General features: G+C 36.3%; 1 protein-coding gene across 3 annotated transcripts in view; it reads right to left on the bottom strand.

The window, feature by feature from the left end:
- Nucleotides 1-267: 267 nt before the first annotated feature.
- NUDCD1 (NudC domain containing 1) overlaps nt 268-19,846 on the bottom strand; it is a 55,247-nt gene continuing 35,668 nt past the window's right edge. For all 3 annotated transcript variants that reach the window (XM_075023822.1, XM_075023824.1, XM_075023825.1), the window contains exons 7-10: nt 17,885-18,029; nt 15,487-15,612; nt 8,115-8,274; nt 268-4,106 (exon numbers count right to left, since the gene is read on the bottom strand). In XM_075023822.1, the coding sequence (XP_074879923.1) occupies nt 3,814-4,106; nt 8,115-8,274; nt 15,487-15,612; nt 17,885-18,029 (724 nt within the window). In that variant the 3' untranslated portion in view covers nt 268-3,813. The remainder of the gene's footprint in view (nt 4,107-8,114; nt 8,275-15,486; nt 15,613-17,884; nt 18,030-19,846) is intronic.

Below are 19,846 nucleotides of genomic sequence, written 5' to 3' on the forward strand. Positions count from 1 at the left end.
CCTTTTTTAAAGAAAAAAAAAAAAATTACTCCATCAAATACTTCTCCAAGCAAAATAGTACTAAATCTTGAGTTTGAAATTATTGCAATAGTCTTGACCAAAAGGCTTGGTTGATACTTGGTTCTTCTACCTCAAAGACTGCAGCAAAGCTGCCTTTTGACCTTGCTAATCTTTATCCATAGCACAAATACAAATGCATTGCATGGGCAGGAGGGGAAAGAAATCTCACCAGATTTCCAGAAAGCCGTTACAAATGACACATGAGACTGGCAGCACAAAATTTTAAATCAAACTAAAAATTGTTATTACATGCTAATGTGTGATTGACTGCAGGCTTCAAGTTCGTCTTACCTGCATAATGAGAATAGAAAATATAAATTGACAGAAGGCAAGGAAATTCAAAAGTAATAGCGGTAATAATGTCCATTATTGAAACAAAGCACAGGAAAATGAAATAAAACATAAGCTTCAACTTATTTGTTACTCTCAGAGGGTCTGCTGTTTCACTAATGGAGCCACCTTGTGACAGAGGACATACGTACAGACCAAATCCTTCCTCTTCTCCTTCACTCTCCTGCAAAAAAGCACCCCTGGGTTGAGGTAGGGGGAAAGGAAGTAAGTGCAGATGTCTCTCCTTCTTCCACCTAGGAGGGTTTGTCCAGATCAGCTGGGTCTTGTACACAGTAAAGACATAGTATGAGAGGATGCAATGTGCACTTTAACACAAGAATACACCTGAATACTTATCAACCCCATCCAGTAACTACCTCCATCAATTTGTATGTTGGCAGATAAGGGACACAAAAAAGACTGTACAGGGGTTTTCACAGCAATGAACGAGGAGTGCAATAGTGCATGTCTCGGCAACAGATGTGACTTTGCAGCACAGACACCCATCGGAACTTTGCCCTAACAGAAAGCTCCTTAATGTAACAAGCCTTATTTTAAGGAATTTCTTATTTCTATTTTTCTATTTTGTTTCAGTAGCAGAGGAAGGATGCACATTTTAAATTAACAGAAATCCTTTAAAATAATTTAAAAAACCCTTTATTAATAAACTTAACATTTTTTCCATTTATTTAAACTTGTAGAAGAATACATGATACGTTCCAAATATGCAGCCAAGTAAAACACTGAAAAGAGTATTAGAAATAAATAATATTGTCTGCAATAGCCAAATATTTTCTCAGAAATTCTGTCAACAGGTTGTGATTGGGACCTCTCAGGAAGTACTGTGTCTTAAAATATAAGATTTCAAGAAATAAAACCCTAGAAAAATTGAAGTATGGTTCTCAGAAAACCACCTCTTTTAAATATTCATATAAGCCTACAGTAATATGCTAAACAAATGAGCCCTAAAATTAAGTGAACACAGAAATGGAAATGCTGATAGGAAGTGTCTCTTTGTGGCTTGCAGCCATTTAATTATAGTAGCTTGCTGTGCAACAGCATGCAAGGTTCCTCAAGGCAACAAATCTTTTAAATAATACAATGTTCTTAACTCTCATAGAAAGCAAAATAAAAGAAAGACTATCTGACAGAGAACACCATGATTGCAAATAGATGAGTAACATGGAAAAAGGGATGAACCTCTTCCCCATGTTCAGTTGTTCCCGGGAGCAAACAAGAAATCCCTTGAAACAGACACACATTTGGGCAGAATGTGAGTTTTAGTCATTACATATTGTAATACAGCCTCTGAAGAGGTAACTGTTTTACTTGACTTTGTTTCCTCTGTTGCAGGAGACAGTGGAAGTATGTTTCCAGATATCTAACTCACAGCACGGAGAATCTGACAAAGAACAGGTGACGTTCTCATCTATATTGAAGCTTCCTGCAATAGACCTGAGGTGACAAAAGCATGTCACCTATGAATCCTTCACTCCTTCATTCCTCCATTCCCCAAATATCACAACATGTTCTTAACTCTGTTCCCAATGATTAAATCGTTTACTAAGTAATACTCATATAAATCTCAAAGCACTTTATGTTGCACAGTAATCAAGTACATAAAATCTTTTCTAAAGGACCTCTGCATAAATTGTACCACTTTGTTTGACATTACTGCCCAACAATGAAAATTCAGATGCAAAACAGTCACAAAACAGTAATACATTCACTGAGCCTTTTTAAAAAGCATTTTCAAGACAGTTTTAAAAAAATAGAATGAGAAGGGAAGGTTTGCAAATCAAGTCTGTTTTAACTTTCCCAGGTAAGAGTAAGGAAAAACTTTTCAATATTGGATATACAATATAATACTGCTGTAAAGAGAAGGCAAATCAGGTTCCTTGAAAACCTCCTGCATTTGGAGGTTTTTTGCAAGCCACAACTGCTTGTCTCCCTTTTAAATTCTCCATAACTTAATCATTTCACTGATACAAGTCAGGAGAATTTACAGGAGAATCAAAACAATCACAACTAAGAAACTACTAGTCCATAAAAAAGGAACACTTATTTTCCTCTCAATAGATTCTTACGGAGGTCTGAAATAATATTGGAAGAGATGCAAACTATTAGGCCACTTGTTGTATTTGTGTCAGTCTCAGTAATTTGTGTCTTTATCAGTACTTTGGTACCACAGCCCACAGCAGCTTTCCTGCCAGTACACAATATATTAGGCATTCTTTGTTATGCAGTTGTAAGTAAACTATGAAAAAAAAAAAACCAAAACAAAAAAACAACGCAGGGTGGAGCTGTCACAACTGACCCCTTTTTGGTTTAACTGTATTGACAATGTCAATTTAAAATAAGAAACAAAAATCTTCAGATACAACTATTCAATACAATCAACCATGCCAGTCTGTTAAACTGAAGCATCCTCATGGGCTGTGTACTCTTACATTGCAAATACACCACATTCGGACTTGTACATCACAGACAGAATGGTTACCTAATAACACAGCATTTACAGTAGTATCTGAGGCAGAAGCGGCACTTCTGAGTTTCCCATCTCAGGTTACAATACAGGTCCTTTTTCTATTAGCCATTTTCCAATTATAAATTAGTCACTTGAAATGAAGTACAATGTCAAATGAAAATGACACAACTGAAAGAAACCAGACCTTGACTAACACCATTCAATATTTAATCACCAGCTATACATTGACCCTTACTTTGCTTCAGGAAAAAGCTGCTAAAAGCTGTTCTAGTGTCTCTTAAAATGTGAACAGATTTCACTGCAAGCATGAGTAAGTCCCAAATCAATCATCTAAAATCTGCATATACAATGCAATTATTCCACTTGAATTAATTACCTGGATGAGGAACATAATACTCCATTCATTCCATTCACATTTCACTCTATACTACTGAATATTGAAATATTAAGTCACTTTTTTTGCCAACAGTATTTGAATTTAGGATTTTTCTTTTTTTGTGATACACACTACTTTGCACATCATATGCTTGTAACTCAAAGCTTTATTTTCTTTATCTGACTACTTCTTTCACATGTAAACAGTGGCATTTAAAAACAGAAATGAACTCTAGAAACTCAGAAGGATGGCAAACACAGTCATTTGGAAAAAACAATGCATAAATCTATTCACCTATGCAAAGGCAGCCTCTGACAATTGCTTTGAGAAAGCTGTTAATGCAGAAGACATTTTCCCATAGCTCTGAAAAAGCTTGCTTCAGTGACAGCAAAGTTGAAAAACTTTCTCTTACAGACAAATTCTAATGAAAAATTTTGATTCCCCTGTAAGATATCTCCTTTTTAAACTTCAGGAAATTGTACTGAACTTCTCAGATCATTTACCTAACCAGTTCTTTAACACATTGTTAACACAAACTACAGCAGAATATATTGAATAATTAATTTCCAGAGTTCACCTTTATTAAAAACAAGGTTTTTGTTGTGAGAACAAATAATCTCTCATTTGTAGCTTGAAAGCCTAAGATAGGATCATTGGCTTCCAAGGTTGCTACTAGCTGCTTAGCAACCTGTCCTACTTGTCTTCCTTCCTTCCTGTTGTAGAGAACTGTGGACAGAGGAGTCGGCTGACGATAGATGAAAACTCGTCGCAAGCACTCACAAAGAGCAGCATAGGAGTAATCTGGAGCACAAGCCATAAACTTCTTGTCTTGCTTTGATGCTTGGACATAACCTGCATACCCCAAAAAGAAGTAGAAGGGATAAATAATATATTGGTTTCAACAGCACTTCAACTGGCTAAGACAGAAATCAAGCTTACCTTAAAAAATAACATGGAATTAGTAACAAAAAATGAAAGAGATATATGTTGTTATTAAATAAACCAATAGTTTTTGGAGGTACGCATTAACCAATTTAATAGCAATATACAATTCTTCTGTACATCTTCCTAACTGGCATTTTTGATGCATATGTATAGATAGCTAGATACTGTTCCCACATCCAGCCCCTCTCTGCCTCACAAGGTGTTCCATTTTCTCAGCAGGATCATAAGGCATGGATACACATCTTAGCCCAATATTAGGAGTCTAAGCAGAATAACTCTCTTCTCTCCCCTCATCACCCAGTTTGTAATTACATTTATAATTTAAGATTTCTGAGCCTACCTAATCTTGAACAGACACTTAAAACTTGTCTTCTGTTTAGAATTGACTGAAAAAAACATGAGTTACTTTTCAACATGCTATAATCTTTGCTAATATTCACTGACAAGAAAAAAAAATCTTCCGTTTCCTCTTCCACTACAGAGCTTAATTATTAAACAGACTTATTTCAGACTGATTTCTTTTCACACTTCTGTAAAGAGACTTGAGACGCAATCTTTGAAAAGTGATCTACCATCCTTCTGAAAGGTTATTTGCTTCACTTCCACCGAACAATGCATTGGCAATGGTTATCACTGAAAGACAGCACCTCTGAGAACAACAAGCATGCTAGAGTTTACTTTTTTGGGCTCTTCCTCTTTCCTTATTATCATAGGGTAGAGGTCAAAGTAAGTGCACTGGGGCTGGCTGGGATGGAGTTAATTTTGTTCACAGTGGACCATAAGGTGCTGTGTTTTGAATTCGTGACTAAAAGTGTTGATACCACACAATTTTTTGCTATTGCTGAGCTGTACTTGCACATTGTCATGGCTTTCTATTTTTCCAACTCTGCCTATCCCCCAGTAGGTTTGGGATGCACAAGAAGTTGGGAGGGGACACAACCAGGACAGCTGACCCAAAGACCTCAACCACTAAGCTTTCTTGCTTTTGCTCTTCCTGTTCTCTCCTCTGGCCCACAGCAGGCAGGGAAGGGGAATAGGAAGAGAGCAAGCAGCTGTGTGGTGCTTAGGTGCCCACCAGGGCTAACCCACAACAGTACCATCACACATTAACAGTACCTTTTTTTCATGCCTTGAACATGTTCTGGCTGTTTTGTTTTTGTTATTTTAAGTGTTAACGCTAAGACTTCTAAATTTACAAATGCTTGCTACTGTTCTCAAAAAGTGATCTCTGTTTGAACAGCTTGACAGTTTTCACCGCAAGACAATTAGTAAATATATAGCTAGACTATCAATTGGCTTGATTGCTGTACTGGGAAATATTATGACAGCCAGAAAAACCTTTCCAAGTGTAGAGTTCATTAATTTAATTCATGTATTTAAACACTGGCACTAATAATAAAAACACGATTTAAGTATAGGTTTGCAGGTAGAAGCAGCTTTTGAGGCAAGGGACTTGTATTTACATGGGATTTCCCAGAAAGAAAATTTTAGGCTCTTTATTTTTTTAAAAAACAAATCTAAAAAAAATGTCACTGTCCTCTATTTTTCTGGTTTACAGATACAACCCTGTTATGAGCAGGGGATTTATACAGCAAGAAGGAAGAAATTCTTTACTGTGAGGGTGGTGAGGCACAGGAACAGGTTGTCCAGAGAAGTTGTAAATGCCCTCTCCCTGGAAGTGTTCAAGGCCAGGCTGGACGGGGCTTTGAGCAGCTTGGTCTAGTGGAAGGTGTCCCTGCCCATGGCAGGGGGGTTGGAACTAGTTGATCTTAAAGTCCCAAACCATTCTATGACTAATGAATAGTCCGTGAAAGACACACCCTTCTTCAGTAAACTATGGCAAGAGTGGGCAAGATCACGCAACTAACTCCTTCAACCAGCAGCAAATCATTAGACGTTGGCAGCCAAAGGTCTATTCAAGACCAATTGCTTTTTTTCAACAGAAGGTCATTAGGACAGATATATAGAACAAAAAACTTGGTCCTTTCAGTTTCCCTTTGCCTCCTTCCTTAGGTTTCAGTCCAAGACTTGAACTGAAAAATATTAATTTCTCAATCATCACCTTTGTATAGCTTGTTAAAAACTAATTCCAAAAGTTCAAGCAGAGGAAGAAGGAAATAGGGCTACTACCATTGCTTTGGTCAATGAAATGAATACTGTAGGTTTTGGAAAACTAGCTTTTTAATCTAAAAAATACTGCTTTTTACTACTAGCTCTTGCAAAGTACTTCTAAATTTGGTTGTAGATAAACAAGCTGATGACTTACATCACCTCTGGCACATTAAAGGTGAACTAGATTAGTACAGAAGTGTAAACTTCAATTAATACTGTAAAATGATAGTACGATAAGGAGAAAGAAGTACAGGAACAATGTTGGGTTTTATCACCTTAGGTACAAAAAGCTCAAAGATATCATAATTTCCTTCCTCTTATTTTCAAAACAATAGAAACACAATCTTAAAACAGTACTACAAAGTCAGCATTGAAACTTGAAACTAATAGTAATATGAAAAACCATCTTAACCCTTTTCATCTGCTTTTTTCCCAGCATAATGAAATTTGAAATGAGTAAACAAAGAACAAATTGTGAAATTAATCTCTTTTGTTAGACAATTCGTTAAGATTCTTACAGCTTAATTTGATCTTAAGTTAGAATAACAGGCTATTAAAAAGTCATTCATATTACAAAACTAAATAAATTGCAAAAACTCAGAACAAAACTAATTATGTGTTATGGTAACCTGTGTGAGCTCTATAAAACAGCTAATATCTTCCCTTTTATTTTGGACCCAGACCGAGTGGTGTGGTCCAACAAATGTATTTTGGGGAGGGAGGGAATAAATTGTCACACTTGTGGTATTATTGAAGGAATGGGTCTAGAGAACACTTAGAGAACATGAAGACTATAGTTGTTAACAGCAGAAGCAAATTCTGGACCAGATTAATTTTCATGAAAACTGATTTATCTGTTTCTTACTTGATAGGTACAGTACTGGGCTATGTGGACCACATATTGATATTGCTATTTGATCTGATATGGCAATTCTTACTCTTGCATCCATATTTTTCAAAGTACTTTCTGCTTCTGACCTTTAGGATTCTGCTTCCAACAGCGGTTAAAAACAAATTCTTAGTCCTGATTGCAAGAATACAACAATAACTAACGATTCTTCACAATCACATTTTCTACTTTTCTGGCAGTCTGTAATTTCAGAAGAGTTAGGGGCTTCTTGAGCCAGAGCTGGCACAGTTACACTCTTGACTGATTCTTCATGTCATGATGATTTTTTATTTTATTTTATTTTCAAATTCATGAAAACTTTCCATGCCTACAAAGTTTTGTGGCAGAGGGTTCCATAGCTTAAATGTGCATATGTGAAGTATTTCTTTTAGCTTCTTTTGAACCTACTATGTACCAGCATCACTTGATGCTCCTAGCTCTTATAAGAGACAAAACGGTGATCATGTCCAATTCTTCAGACTTGTCACTTGAGACAATAAAATAGGAAAAATCTAAAGGTCACTTATTAAAACATATTACCATAAGCATATATACACCTAGACATGTCATCAATGAACTGCAGCTGTTTCCCTGATGATTTCTGTGTGAGCGTTAAGGTGGTGATTGTGCTTTTAAGTCTTTAACTCAAGTTCACTTACCCAAGGAACTCTCCTCTTTACTGTGCTTGCATCCTGTATATGGTCTGAGAAGGCTTATTTTCCTCCCAAGGCATAAACATTTTATTTATTATGTTCTAATATTTCTAAAATTAAGCTACCATGCTGCTATCAACAGAATTATAGTAGCTTTAAATTCAAATTTAATTAAGTGAAATATCAACAGAAGCCATACTAAGAATATTCAGGTAGAAAAGTCTCAGATAGAGAAGTGTGACACAGAAGTTAATTTCTTACCTAAAGCATTAAAAGTTGCAATGTGTTCCCACATGTTCTCTGGTTGGTCAGAGTGGGGCTGCCAGAGAAGAGCATCAACATCATGCCTCAGGCAGAAGCATGGCATTTCTTTGGGATCCACAACAACTGAGAAAAGATACTGGTTGCTTCCAAGATTAATCTGAAAACAAAACAAAGAAATACAAAATATTGATTCAAAGCATAAATAGATTCTCTCACACATACTGCCAAAGTTAGATGATCAACAGCTTCATGTTTGTTAGTTGACAAAATATTTGGATACATTATGCTGCATCCCACTGATCAACAGCTCCATACACTACAGGTAGCCAATACATTTCAAGCAGATGCAATTAAGTTTGTTGGGATAATATTTAAGGAAACATTATGTCCACTACACAAGCAAATGGGAATGTGTTTTGTGTAGAAATGGTTTTCTAGGATAGAAGATCCTAACCTACAACTTCTGATGTTAGGACGAGATTCTCTAAGTGATCACGACTGGTTTTCCGCTGTGCCAACAGGGAAGGAAATACTGTCCCTCTGCAGTAAAAGTTGGTAAGCACTGGAACAAGGATTAGTTAGAATACTAAAATTATGAAATGTCAACAATTTTTTATTTACTCAAAGTCAAATAATTACTAGATTTCAGATTAGCACACTCTTCATCAAATATGTCTATGTCACCAAAACCATTCAATAACCACTTCTATTCACCAGGAATGACCAATTACATAAGACAGACAGGACAGGTGTATCCTGCTATCTGAATAAACAATAAGAATAAAGAATAAAACAACACATATTTTGAGTTTTCTATGTAAAGCCTTCTAAATGAAGTTAATAGCAATACCTTTAACGTAGCACTGTGACCAGAAAATGCTCAAAGAGGAAAGAACAATCTGTTCCCTTAAGATCTATCGAGAAAAAACACTCAGGAATTCCTGTTTGTACTCAGAGCTGACCCACATTGTTCATGTTACCAGATGAACAAATACATTTAGTCTGGAGAAGAGGAGGCTGAGGGGAGACCTTATCACTCTCTACAACTACCTGAAGGGGGGTTGTAGTGAGGTGGGTGCTGGTCTCTTCTGTCAGGTGGCTGGAGACAGGATGATAGGAAACGGCCTCTAGTTGTGGCAAGGGAGATTTAGGTTGGATATTAGGAAAAATTTCTTTACTGAGAGGGTTGTCAGACATTGGAATAGGCTGCCCAGGGAAGTGGTTGAGTCACCATCCCTGGAGGTATTCAAAAAGCACATAGACAAGGTACTCCACATGGTTTAGTGGGCATGGATGATGGTTGGACTTGATGATCTTGAAGGCCTTTTCCAACCTAAATGATTCTATGATTCTATGATTTGAACTATATTTTACATCCAGAAGCTATGTCTGCAATAGCAACATGCAGGGTTATACCTAATACATGGTATAATATATTGCTCCTCAATCAGCATTTCAGATGCTGATATTTGTTGACTAACGGTTCGCAAGTAGTTGCCACAGCACTCTCTATTACATATATTGTGGCAATAACTATGAACTGCAAACCTTTTATGCTACCATTGTACAAATGTTACAGGAAGGGGTCTCTGTCTTGAAGACGTTAGTTTAACCTTAACATAAAATCCAGTGGACAGAAACAACAGCCAGAAATTTGTTTTATCAAGGTTATACAGTCTATGGCAGAACTAATATAATTATTTCAGCTGATTAAGTTCAAGTCTAATGGCTCAACTTCAAAAACAGCTTCATACTATTCAACAGGCACACAAATTCTTCAGTTTTAATACAACTGCAAAAGAGGTGAAATAATCCTCAGTCTCCATTAGGGCCAGATGCAATCATGAAATGAGGGTTACTGATTTTCTAAGCAACTAAGAGGCAAAGAAACACTAATAAAGATAACATCAAGAGCTCCACTAATAAGGTGCCTTAACAAGAACAAAGCAGAAAACAGAAGGCAGGTGTTATATTGGTGTAATGAGCTGAGCAAAACAGAAAGTATGACGTCCTAGTCCCTCAAACTTCTTAACATCTGAGAAAGGTAAGTCAGCAGATGTCAGGCACGTGACACTGACAACAGGTGAGTGGAACAGACCTCTAAGGAGCACAGGAAAAATAGGCAGAATGAAGGGAAAAAAAGTTGAGAAAGGGAACAAGTTGAGACTTCTCATACACTCAGCTCAAGACTCCCCAAGCTTTTCTTCCCCAGAACTCCTTGTAGATGTCATCTCTTCTCAGTTTTAAGCTCTTTTCACCAATAATCCCTACCTGCTTTGTTGAATAGCAGGCAGCACATCCTTTGACTAATCCTGAGCTTTGGCTGTGTTTACAGGCCGGACAGCTACTGCCTTTCAAATTGGATATGGACTGAGTTACTGTGGTGCGTTTGACTTTGGGTGAATGCCAGACACCCACCCAGCTGCTCTCTCACGCCCCTCCCCAACAGGACAGGGGGAGAGAGTAAGATGAAAAAGCTCGTGGGTCAAGATAACAACAAGGAGATCACTTACCAATTTTACCATAGAGGGCAAAACAGACTTCACTTGGGAAAAATTAATTTAATTTATTGCCAATTAAAAATAAAGTAGTTTGATGAGAAACAAAGACATAGATTTAAAAAAAACCTTCCCCACACCCTTCCCTGGCTCAATTTCACTCTTGACTCCTCTACCTCCCTCACTACCAGAGTGGTGCAGGGAGATGGGGAATGGGGTTGGTGTCAGTCCATAATGCTTCCTCTCTTCTGCTCCTTCCTCCTCAGGCTGTTCCCCTGCTCCAGCGTGGGGTCCCTCCCATGGGATACAGTCCTTCATGAACTGCTCCAAAGTGGGCCCTTCCCATGGGCTGCAGTTCTTCAAGAACTGCTCCAACATGGGGCCTTTCCACAGGGTACAGTCTTTCAGGAATGGACTGCTCCAGTGTGGGTCCTCCACAGCCTACAATTCCTACCAGAAAACTTCTGCTGTGTGCGTTGCTCTCTACAGGCCACAGCTCCTACCAGGAGCCTGATTCCTGTGTGGGCTCTCCACTGGCTGCACCTTCCTCCAGGGCACATCCACCTGTTTTGGTAGGGTCCTCCACAGGATGCTGCATGGATATCTGCTCCACTGTGGTCCTCCATGGGCTGCAAGGGGACAACCTACTTCACCATGGTCTTCACCATGGGCTGCAGGGGAATCTCTGCTCTGGCACCTGGAGGACCTCCTCCCCCTCCTTCTTCACTGACCTTGGTGTTTGCAGTGCTGTTTCTCTCACATTTTTCTCACTCCTCCCTCTCACTGCTGCTGCACAGTATTTTTTAGCCTTTCTTAAGTATGTTTTCCCTGAAAGGCCTCCAGCATCCCTGATTGGTTCAGCTGTGTCTTATAGTGGGTCCACTGAGATGGACAACAGACAGAGCACTCTTCTTATCCACAGCTCACTTTATTATGCATCAGTCCTTTAGCTAAGGGAGAGGGTTGAATTCTGAGGAATTAACTCTTATGAAACTTCTTTGAACTGAGGAAGTAGTTTCATAGAGAATCAAAAAAACTGCACAAATGTTTCCACCACAGTAAAATCCCAGCGTTAGCACAAAAGTAGCTTTGAAATCACCAGCAATCACCATTTTCAGCCAAAGGTACAACAGGATAGAAAAATTATTTACATATGGCAAGAAGTAAGCTTTATAGCACACAGCACCGAGTAAGCTGTAGATGTCTTTCAACAGCAGCTACACATATTTTTAAGGGTCAAGCACTTAGTATTTTGTAAATCCCTTATCTAGAAAAGCACACATGAAAAATTAAAAAATATATTCTTTTAGAAGTACCAGAAATGTGATAGTTTTACAAACACCAAGGGTTTTATTTTAATAGAAACATCTGTAGTTAAATAAAAAAAAACCCCAAACACCCAACATACAGTTTAAGTCTACATGTGTCCCAACAATAACATTACATATGATAAGTACAAGTGTCATGTTACTTAGCTATTGTTAATTTTTACATCACAAGCAGTTTTGAACAAACTATAGGAATTAAGGTTTTTTTCCAGGTTTCAATAAGTTTGTGGAATATGTAGAGAAATATTTTAAATGCACAGCACCTCAGCAAAGTAATTCGGAACTTTGATTACTTTTCCCCCCACCCGAAGTAATTTGGAGTCTTTTGAAAAACTCAATAAATGCTCTTTAAGCTGGGTTAGTTGCCTATTTTACATGCAACAGATATACGGATCACTTGGACAGACAGCCCAAATGCAAAAAGTTTTGTGAGTGTTGTCAGAATATGAGAAACTCAACTGCAATAAAGAACCATTCAAACTTGAAGCAGTTAGGTAAAGCACCCAGAAGCTGAAAAGCTCTTGAGGAAGATCTTGCCTCTTCTCTTGCCTAATACCACTAGAGCATCTCCACTCCAACTGACATGCACAAATACATGACATGTCTCCCACACTCCTGTAGCTCAGATGTAACATGACGTATTTCACAGAGACATATGCAATTTTAGTTAACAGAAGCCATTCTGGCACCTACCGAGAAGGCAGACTCATGCTTCTATATAGGCGTACGAGCAAGGAAAGAGTGACCTTGTATGTCAGCTAGTAGAAAATGAACAGAAGTTCTTCTGTTGCATTTCCACAATCTACCTATCAACCAAAAAAGTCTCCTGCCACAAATAACTGCTCTCTGAAATTACCTACTGCAATTAGCTATTCAAAGACCTAGATTTATGTAGTCCATTCCCTATTTCCTTCTTGCTCCACAAAGCACTGGGAATACTCTCTTCTTCTGTATCTAAAAAACAAGCAGCATCTCTTCCTCTAAGCCATCCCAATTTTGCTAAGTATTGGGATGCCTGGCTTTCCCCAGTGTAAGCACATAGCACCACTTTGTACTTCAGGCATCTTTCAGCATTTTTTCATCTACTAATTTCTGTGCATTTTATCATACATGTGCCTACAACTGGTTTTAATAGGATGCGTAATACAGAACTCAAGCATATGGTAGTATACATATTAATCTATGTAACACAGAAGGCAAACTTTATGTTGTAAATGCTAGTGCAAGCAGTTCCAAAACCAAGGTAGTGTTTTTAGGCAGCCAATACTTTTCACCTGACAAAGCCCCTCCCCTCCACAGCACAAAATGTTGTCCATCATGCATCTCTAGTTTCTGATGGCATGGAAACACAACACATTGGAGTTCAGGCGACTGTTAACCTAATTTAAAGAATTAATATTACTAAAGCAAATATTTCTCTATAGGAGAAAATTAATAACTGCATTTGAGCTAGAAGAGACAAATGTAGTTTTGCCACACCCATTTCAGCTGGATTATTGCCATTGAAAGGTACTAGAAAGTGTAAAAAAATAGAATCAAATCTCTTTACAGAACAGATATCATGACATCATCTATGTTTATATCCTTAACTTATAACTCAAGGTGGGAAATGTTCCTATATAAATATTTCATGGTCTTAAATTCTCTAAGATTCTGGACACATTTCACAAAGTTGTTTCCAACTTAAGAGCAAAAAGACATATACAACTGTATACTACTGATGATGGTTTACTAAAAAGGTGAAAAGCTGTATCAGCTACATTTCTGAAGGAATAGGCCCCTGAATTGCTAACAAAAAACACCAAACAATTTGAAAGAAGAACTAAATCAAAGTGAAAATATATTCCTGTATGGTGAAAAATCTACTGAAATACTCATGTTCCTAGGTCCTCCAACAAGGAGCAAAAACACAAGATCACATAGTTGAGATTGGAAGGGACTTCTGAACATATTCTAGTGCAATCCTCCCTGCTCAAAGCAGGGCTGGCTAGAGCAGGTGATACATGCAAGAAAATTTCCTACCCACAGTAATTGTCCTTTGACCATAATGCTTTAAACACATTAGCCTTTGGATTACCTTTATGCCACCCATTTTTAAGAGCTCTTCACAACCACCCTGGAGTTCAAACTTGCTCCACAACGTCTTGCTGTCTGCTAGAAAGCAGTATACATCAGATCTGCCTTTCTTATCCCATGATACCATGTTCCTCCTGGTCTGTGAAATGTCTCTGGGGCACAAACTTCTGACCCTTTGGGGCAAGAAGCAGTAGTTTAAGCTAAGTTATTCAGAGCTTTATCCAGTCTGGTCTTGAAAACCTCAAGGACAGAGCCTGCACAACCTCACTAGGCAACCCGATCCATGCTACAATCATGGCATAAAAGTTTTTCCTTCCACCCAGTTTGAACCTCTTGTTTCTACTTATGCCTACTGTCTCTTGTTCCCTTACCATGCATCACTGAACAGCTACAATCCATTTGAAATGAGTTGCTATGAAATGTCCTCCTACCAAATACAGATCTGACAAATGCTACCTATTATGCTGTATCCACAAAACAGACTACTTTCTTGGTGGAGCATGCTAGCCTTTAAAATTAATCTTTTTTTTTTTGGCAGCACAGATGCATGTACAGGCATATATACACACATATATATATACGCACACCCACAGACAAATACATATGTATCTGTACTATCAAAGGAAAAAAGATATAGAATATTTTTTTTTTTAAAGTAAGAACAAACCAAGATCTGTAAGACACAGACTGAAGACTTCTTCTAGAGCTTTTTTGGGGAAAAGAGAAATTACGAACTGATTCAAAATCTTATCCTGTAACTATGACATTTTCTGTACAAAACAGGTTATCCTATATGTACTCCGCGTGACACAAGGTAGTGATGATGTGCAATGCCAATGTTTATTACAAGCTTAGTAGAGACATCTTGGAAAAAAAAACACCAAACCTCAAGACGACAAAATCTGTGACGCTTTCATATAATTGTTTCCCGCTTTAGCCAATGGACCAGATCAAGTCCTAACTTACTGTTAGTCAAGGTTGCTTACAACCCAGACCAAGACTCTTATCAAAGCATTTTGCTTACAATCTGTTATTTCCAGTGCAACTGACAAACAAGTATCGTAAAGTGATCTATGCTCCAGCTCCATAGTAAAAAGGGTCAACTTTCTAACAGGCTATCTGAAAAGTTACTGAGAAAAATGCAAGTGAAGGAATCTTGAAGAATTTTATGCCACTGAAAAAGACCCCTTTCTTATAATTATTCTGACATAACTTTGCTTTTTCAAATGGCTCACTTGTGAAAGTATACATATTTTTTAAATCAGAATAAAAGGAGCCTTGTTTTTACATTAAAATGACAGTGAAGAACATACATTGATAATTTCTGTTGCTACTGTGATTTTACATTATGGAAGAAATTTATTTGGTTTCACGAGTTTGTACAGATTTTTATTCTGATAATAGAATTCAATTTGCATATCATAAAAAAAGTTTTACAATATTTCTGTAACAATTTGCAGCACTTACTACATGAGTGACTTTCAACGTATCACCATCAAATCTGCACAAGCTTGCGCTATCTTCAAGAAAAGCATCACATTCTTCTAATTCTTGAGCATTACAAGGTGGGTTTTCCTTTTCAGGGTTTGGATTCTGAAATAAAAGTCAATAAACTAAACTGAAAATCTGAGCTACTGAATATATACATATATATATATACACACACATAAATCCTTTTTCATAAAAAAAAGTTCAAGAGAACAGGAAGAATCATTTGTATATCATTACATACTTAAAGATTAAGCTATTATGTACTTATTCAAAATGAATAGAACTGTTTCTGTTCTGGAGGATAGCATGAGTTGTAGGTACAACAAAATCCATTTCAGTTTAAGGAAAGGTATATAAGCCACTAAAACATGGACAATAAATTCCCTTCTGTAAGTAGCAAAAGTATACAATCCTGAAAACCTACGCAGGTTTAGTAAATTTACATCTGTTTAAGCTTCTTTCAGATTGCCATCGGAAATGGTATTAAAAAAATGGATTAATTCATTTTGTAAGTAGCTCTAAATACATGCCTCCTTTGGCTTCGCTTATAATTATTTAAAAGTAATAATGTTGTTGTGCATATTTTTCAATGCACTCAAAACAAGAAAAAAGCACATGTATTTTTTCACATCATGTCAAAGAAATGAAAACCAGTCACTTTTACTACTAATTCAAGAGAAAGATATAACACTACTGCATACAGAAACAGCTTGCTTCTGCTAATGACATCTTCCTTGGATAATGTGCAAAACAACCAAGCTATGTTACCTTTATGATATATTTAAAGAACTCATTTCGTGATAAAAGAAGGGGACCTTCATTTAACAAAAGGCAAAAATATACACTTCTTCATTAAGTATGAATTAATGTTACTTCTTGCACAAAGAATACACCATCTTTACAACTAATATAAGCTGAAATCTGAGGCCAAACGAATGTGTAAAGAAAGATTAGACAGGGCACCGACTCAATTAATCTGACAGGGAGGAGTTCTTGAGTTCCTGTGTTCATTTCTTCATTCATTTTAGCTGATTATTATGAACTTTCATTTTGGTTCAGTCCACAAAGTGAAGCAGGTAAGCATAAACTTTTTTTAATTGCTAAGACAATTTAAGTTCAAAGAAAACAAACATGAAGAGATAACAAAGAAACCTCCTTAAACTACAGAAACGAGGAAAGTTAAGTGTCATATACTGCAGACTAGTGCACAAGACTTAAAACAGGGTATCTGTCTCTTTAGAGGCTAGACTTTGGGGTTCACCTCCTCTCTGTCAAATGTTCTTGATGGTCTTTGGTTTACTGTTTCATCAGGTGGCTTTTAAAAAAACCCTTCCAGGTAAACATCATTACCATAAGCAACTGAGATAATCAAAAAGAATCCATGCCTTTATTATACATACATAGCTAAAGTTACAGTATGACAAAATACATAACATTTATTTAAATGAACAGTTACCTAAGGAAAGATTTTTCTTTTTATATGATCATTATTTCATTATTGCACACAAGCTGAAAAGTTGTGACCAAAAAAAAAATCATCACTTTAAGCTCACTATGAGTTATAAGAGAAAAGAAATTTGAAGCTCCCAATAAATCTATGGTCAAAAGATGTACTATAATAGCTTGCCCACAAATAACAAGGGATAGAGGAGAGAAATCAATTTACAGCACTAAACAGAATTTATTTTAGTAACATCTTTCAGCCTTATTAAAAAAAGTAATAATCCAAAACTAATATATCAAAACCCATAGGGAGCCACACTTCAAGTTTTAGATGAGATGCCATTTTCTAATTAAACCAAAAGGGGAAATATGAAGCAAACAGCAGTTAAAAAATACATGTTATTTTATTTTAAGTAGACTCCTTGTATAACAATAATGCCAGAAAGTTCATGAGTCATGCTTATGCTTCCTAAATTTTCCTTTTAAAAATGTCATTTACACTCACAGTCTATAAATCAAGTACAGTATCTCTAGGAAGACAGTATAAAGGTTTTGCTAACCTACTGATGAACAAGAAACAGACATCCTTCAAAATTACTTAAATCAACTGCTTTAAAACAAACTGCCACATTATAAGCGGTGGGAACAAAATTTATTTTCAATATTAAATCAGACTTCTGTTTTGGTGCACAGATGCTATCATGTAAGCTAAATTCAGTCCCCCATGAAGATGATATTACTGTTCAAAGTATATTCACAACTCTAGTGCCATTAGTTTGTTAACAGTTTCAGATAAAAATGAATGTAGAGTTAGGATTCTGAATAGTAAATGAACTGATGAGCTATGTCAATGAAGTGCAAATTAGCGTATCAAGAAAAAACAACATGCAAACATGAAAGAATTTTAAATGTTTTATTTTCAACTCCTTACCATTACTTCAGAGGTAAGATGCATCAGGCTTTCAGCTATTTCAGAGCACTGGGAAGGGTCCATAATGAATTCCCCTCTTGTGTCACCAACTATTAGCTCTGGCCACCGGGGTCCCTCATTTTTCTTAATTAGAGAAATTTCCAAACTAAAATGCAAATAGAAGATAGAGTAGTAGATGAAAATATTTCATCCATTTCTCAGATTAGTCAAAAAGCTCTAAATGTAGATTTGAGCACTTCTCCTCTCCAAACTGAATCAATAATGAAAATCACGTTAACAAAACCCATTAGCATTCAATTTATAAAATGAACTATTCTAACAGAAAGTGTTCTAAAGAAAAACAGACCAAGGACATGTGATTTTTAAAAGCCTAAGAACACAGAGAATGTATTCATGTAGGTGCCCTCAGAGTTTTCAATGTAAATGCAGTTTCCCCCGAATCAGTCTTTCTGAAATATTTTAAATACCATAGGAGATCACCTCTAAAGAAATCTATTCAAAGAGTGACAGAATTTTACTACAGAGGTTTATCTGAAACCTAAAAAGTACTTAATAGGGCTACTTAAGTGTGCACTACCTTTATATAACATCTTGGACAAAAATACTTGTATTTTATAGACCTCAGAAATACTACAACATTTATTATTTACGTCGGGCATCTAAAATCATATCTCAGAAGAGATACGATTTCGGTAACCTGTAAAAAAACCCAAACAAACAAACTTAAGAGAACCTGATATAACCATTAGGAATAACTAACTAACTAAATAGAAGACAAGAGACTTAGCCTGATGCACCAACACAGCAACTTCATTTAATTACTGTGTTAGACCAAGACATGGATATAATGGTAAAATGAGAGCTAGTTTTATTATATTCACTTTTTAGATACATTTATAGGGTCTACAATGATAGTCTTTTACCTGACAGAACAGGAAAACCTAACTATTGCATCATAGCAATAACTACTTGGTGAACTCTGAATCAGTTTCTAAAGCAATTACATTGGTATTGAAATAGCATATTTTTACAGAGCATATTTGGAGCAAGTTTTAGAATTTTAATCAATAGATTTAAAGTGGTACTGCAGACCAACATTAAGAACCGAGTGCAACTTATTACATTGAAACGTGTAATTACTATTTCCCATTAAAATAGAAGCTAGAGATTCATGCTATATTACTCACTTGATTGAGTAATAAAAATATTGCATTACTCAGCTGAGTTATTTTTCATTATGATATCTAATAACTGAAAAGTCACATGCTAGCATATAGTATTAGTATAATCTATATACAAATATTAGTCCTTCTATTTAATTCTTTTGGAGAATAACTATCTTTTACAGTTAAACTTTTGAGAAAAAGCCAAGATTTTTGATGAGGGAAACTAAAGGAAACCCATAGAATCATAGAATAACTCAAGTTGGAATAGACCTATAAGGATCATCGAGTCTAACTCCCTGCTCCTCGCATGACTACCTAAAACTAAAACATATGACTACCAGAAGAAATTGAAAAAAAAATTTAAGTGGGAATGTCTTGCAGAAAATGTCGTGCTAGTTTTCTTATTATAACCAAATCTCATGAGGTATATACACCTGTATAGTTCACATAGAAGTTCACATAATGCATTAATGAAAAACATTAGCATCAAGCTTGTCCAAGCACCCAGAAATCAGTATTATCTCTACCATATCTTTTTTCACTTTGTATTTTACACTATTATGATGGCAAGAATAACTACTGCCATATGTATTACATAAAAAGCAATATGCAAAACTATCATAAGATACAGTATTTCAAACATATAACACTCTGCTCCCCAATGTCCACACTTGGGGAATGGTAGTGAAAATGTATATATTTACAAGTTGTAATTTGAAACTGTAATGACTTTTTTTTTTCCTTTTTTTCTAATTGAAATTCAGACTTCATGGTGTCAGAAAGCTCTGGTTAATAT

This window comes from Buteo buteo, chromosome 3, assembly GCF_964188355.1.
Source record: "Buteo buteo chromosome 3, bButBut1.hap1.1, whole genome shotgun sequence".
NCBI classification, from domain to species: domain Eukaryota; kingdom Metazoa; phylum Chordata; class Aves; order Accipitriformes; family Accipitridae; genus Buteo; species Buteo buteo.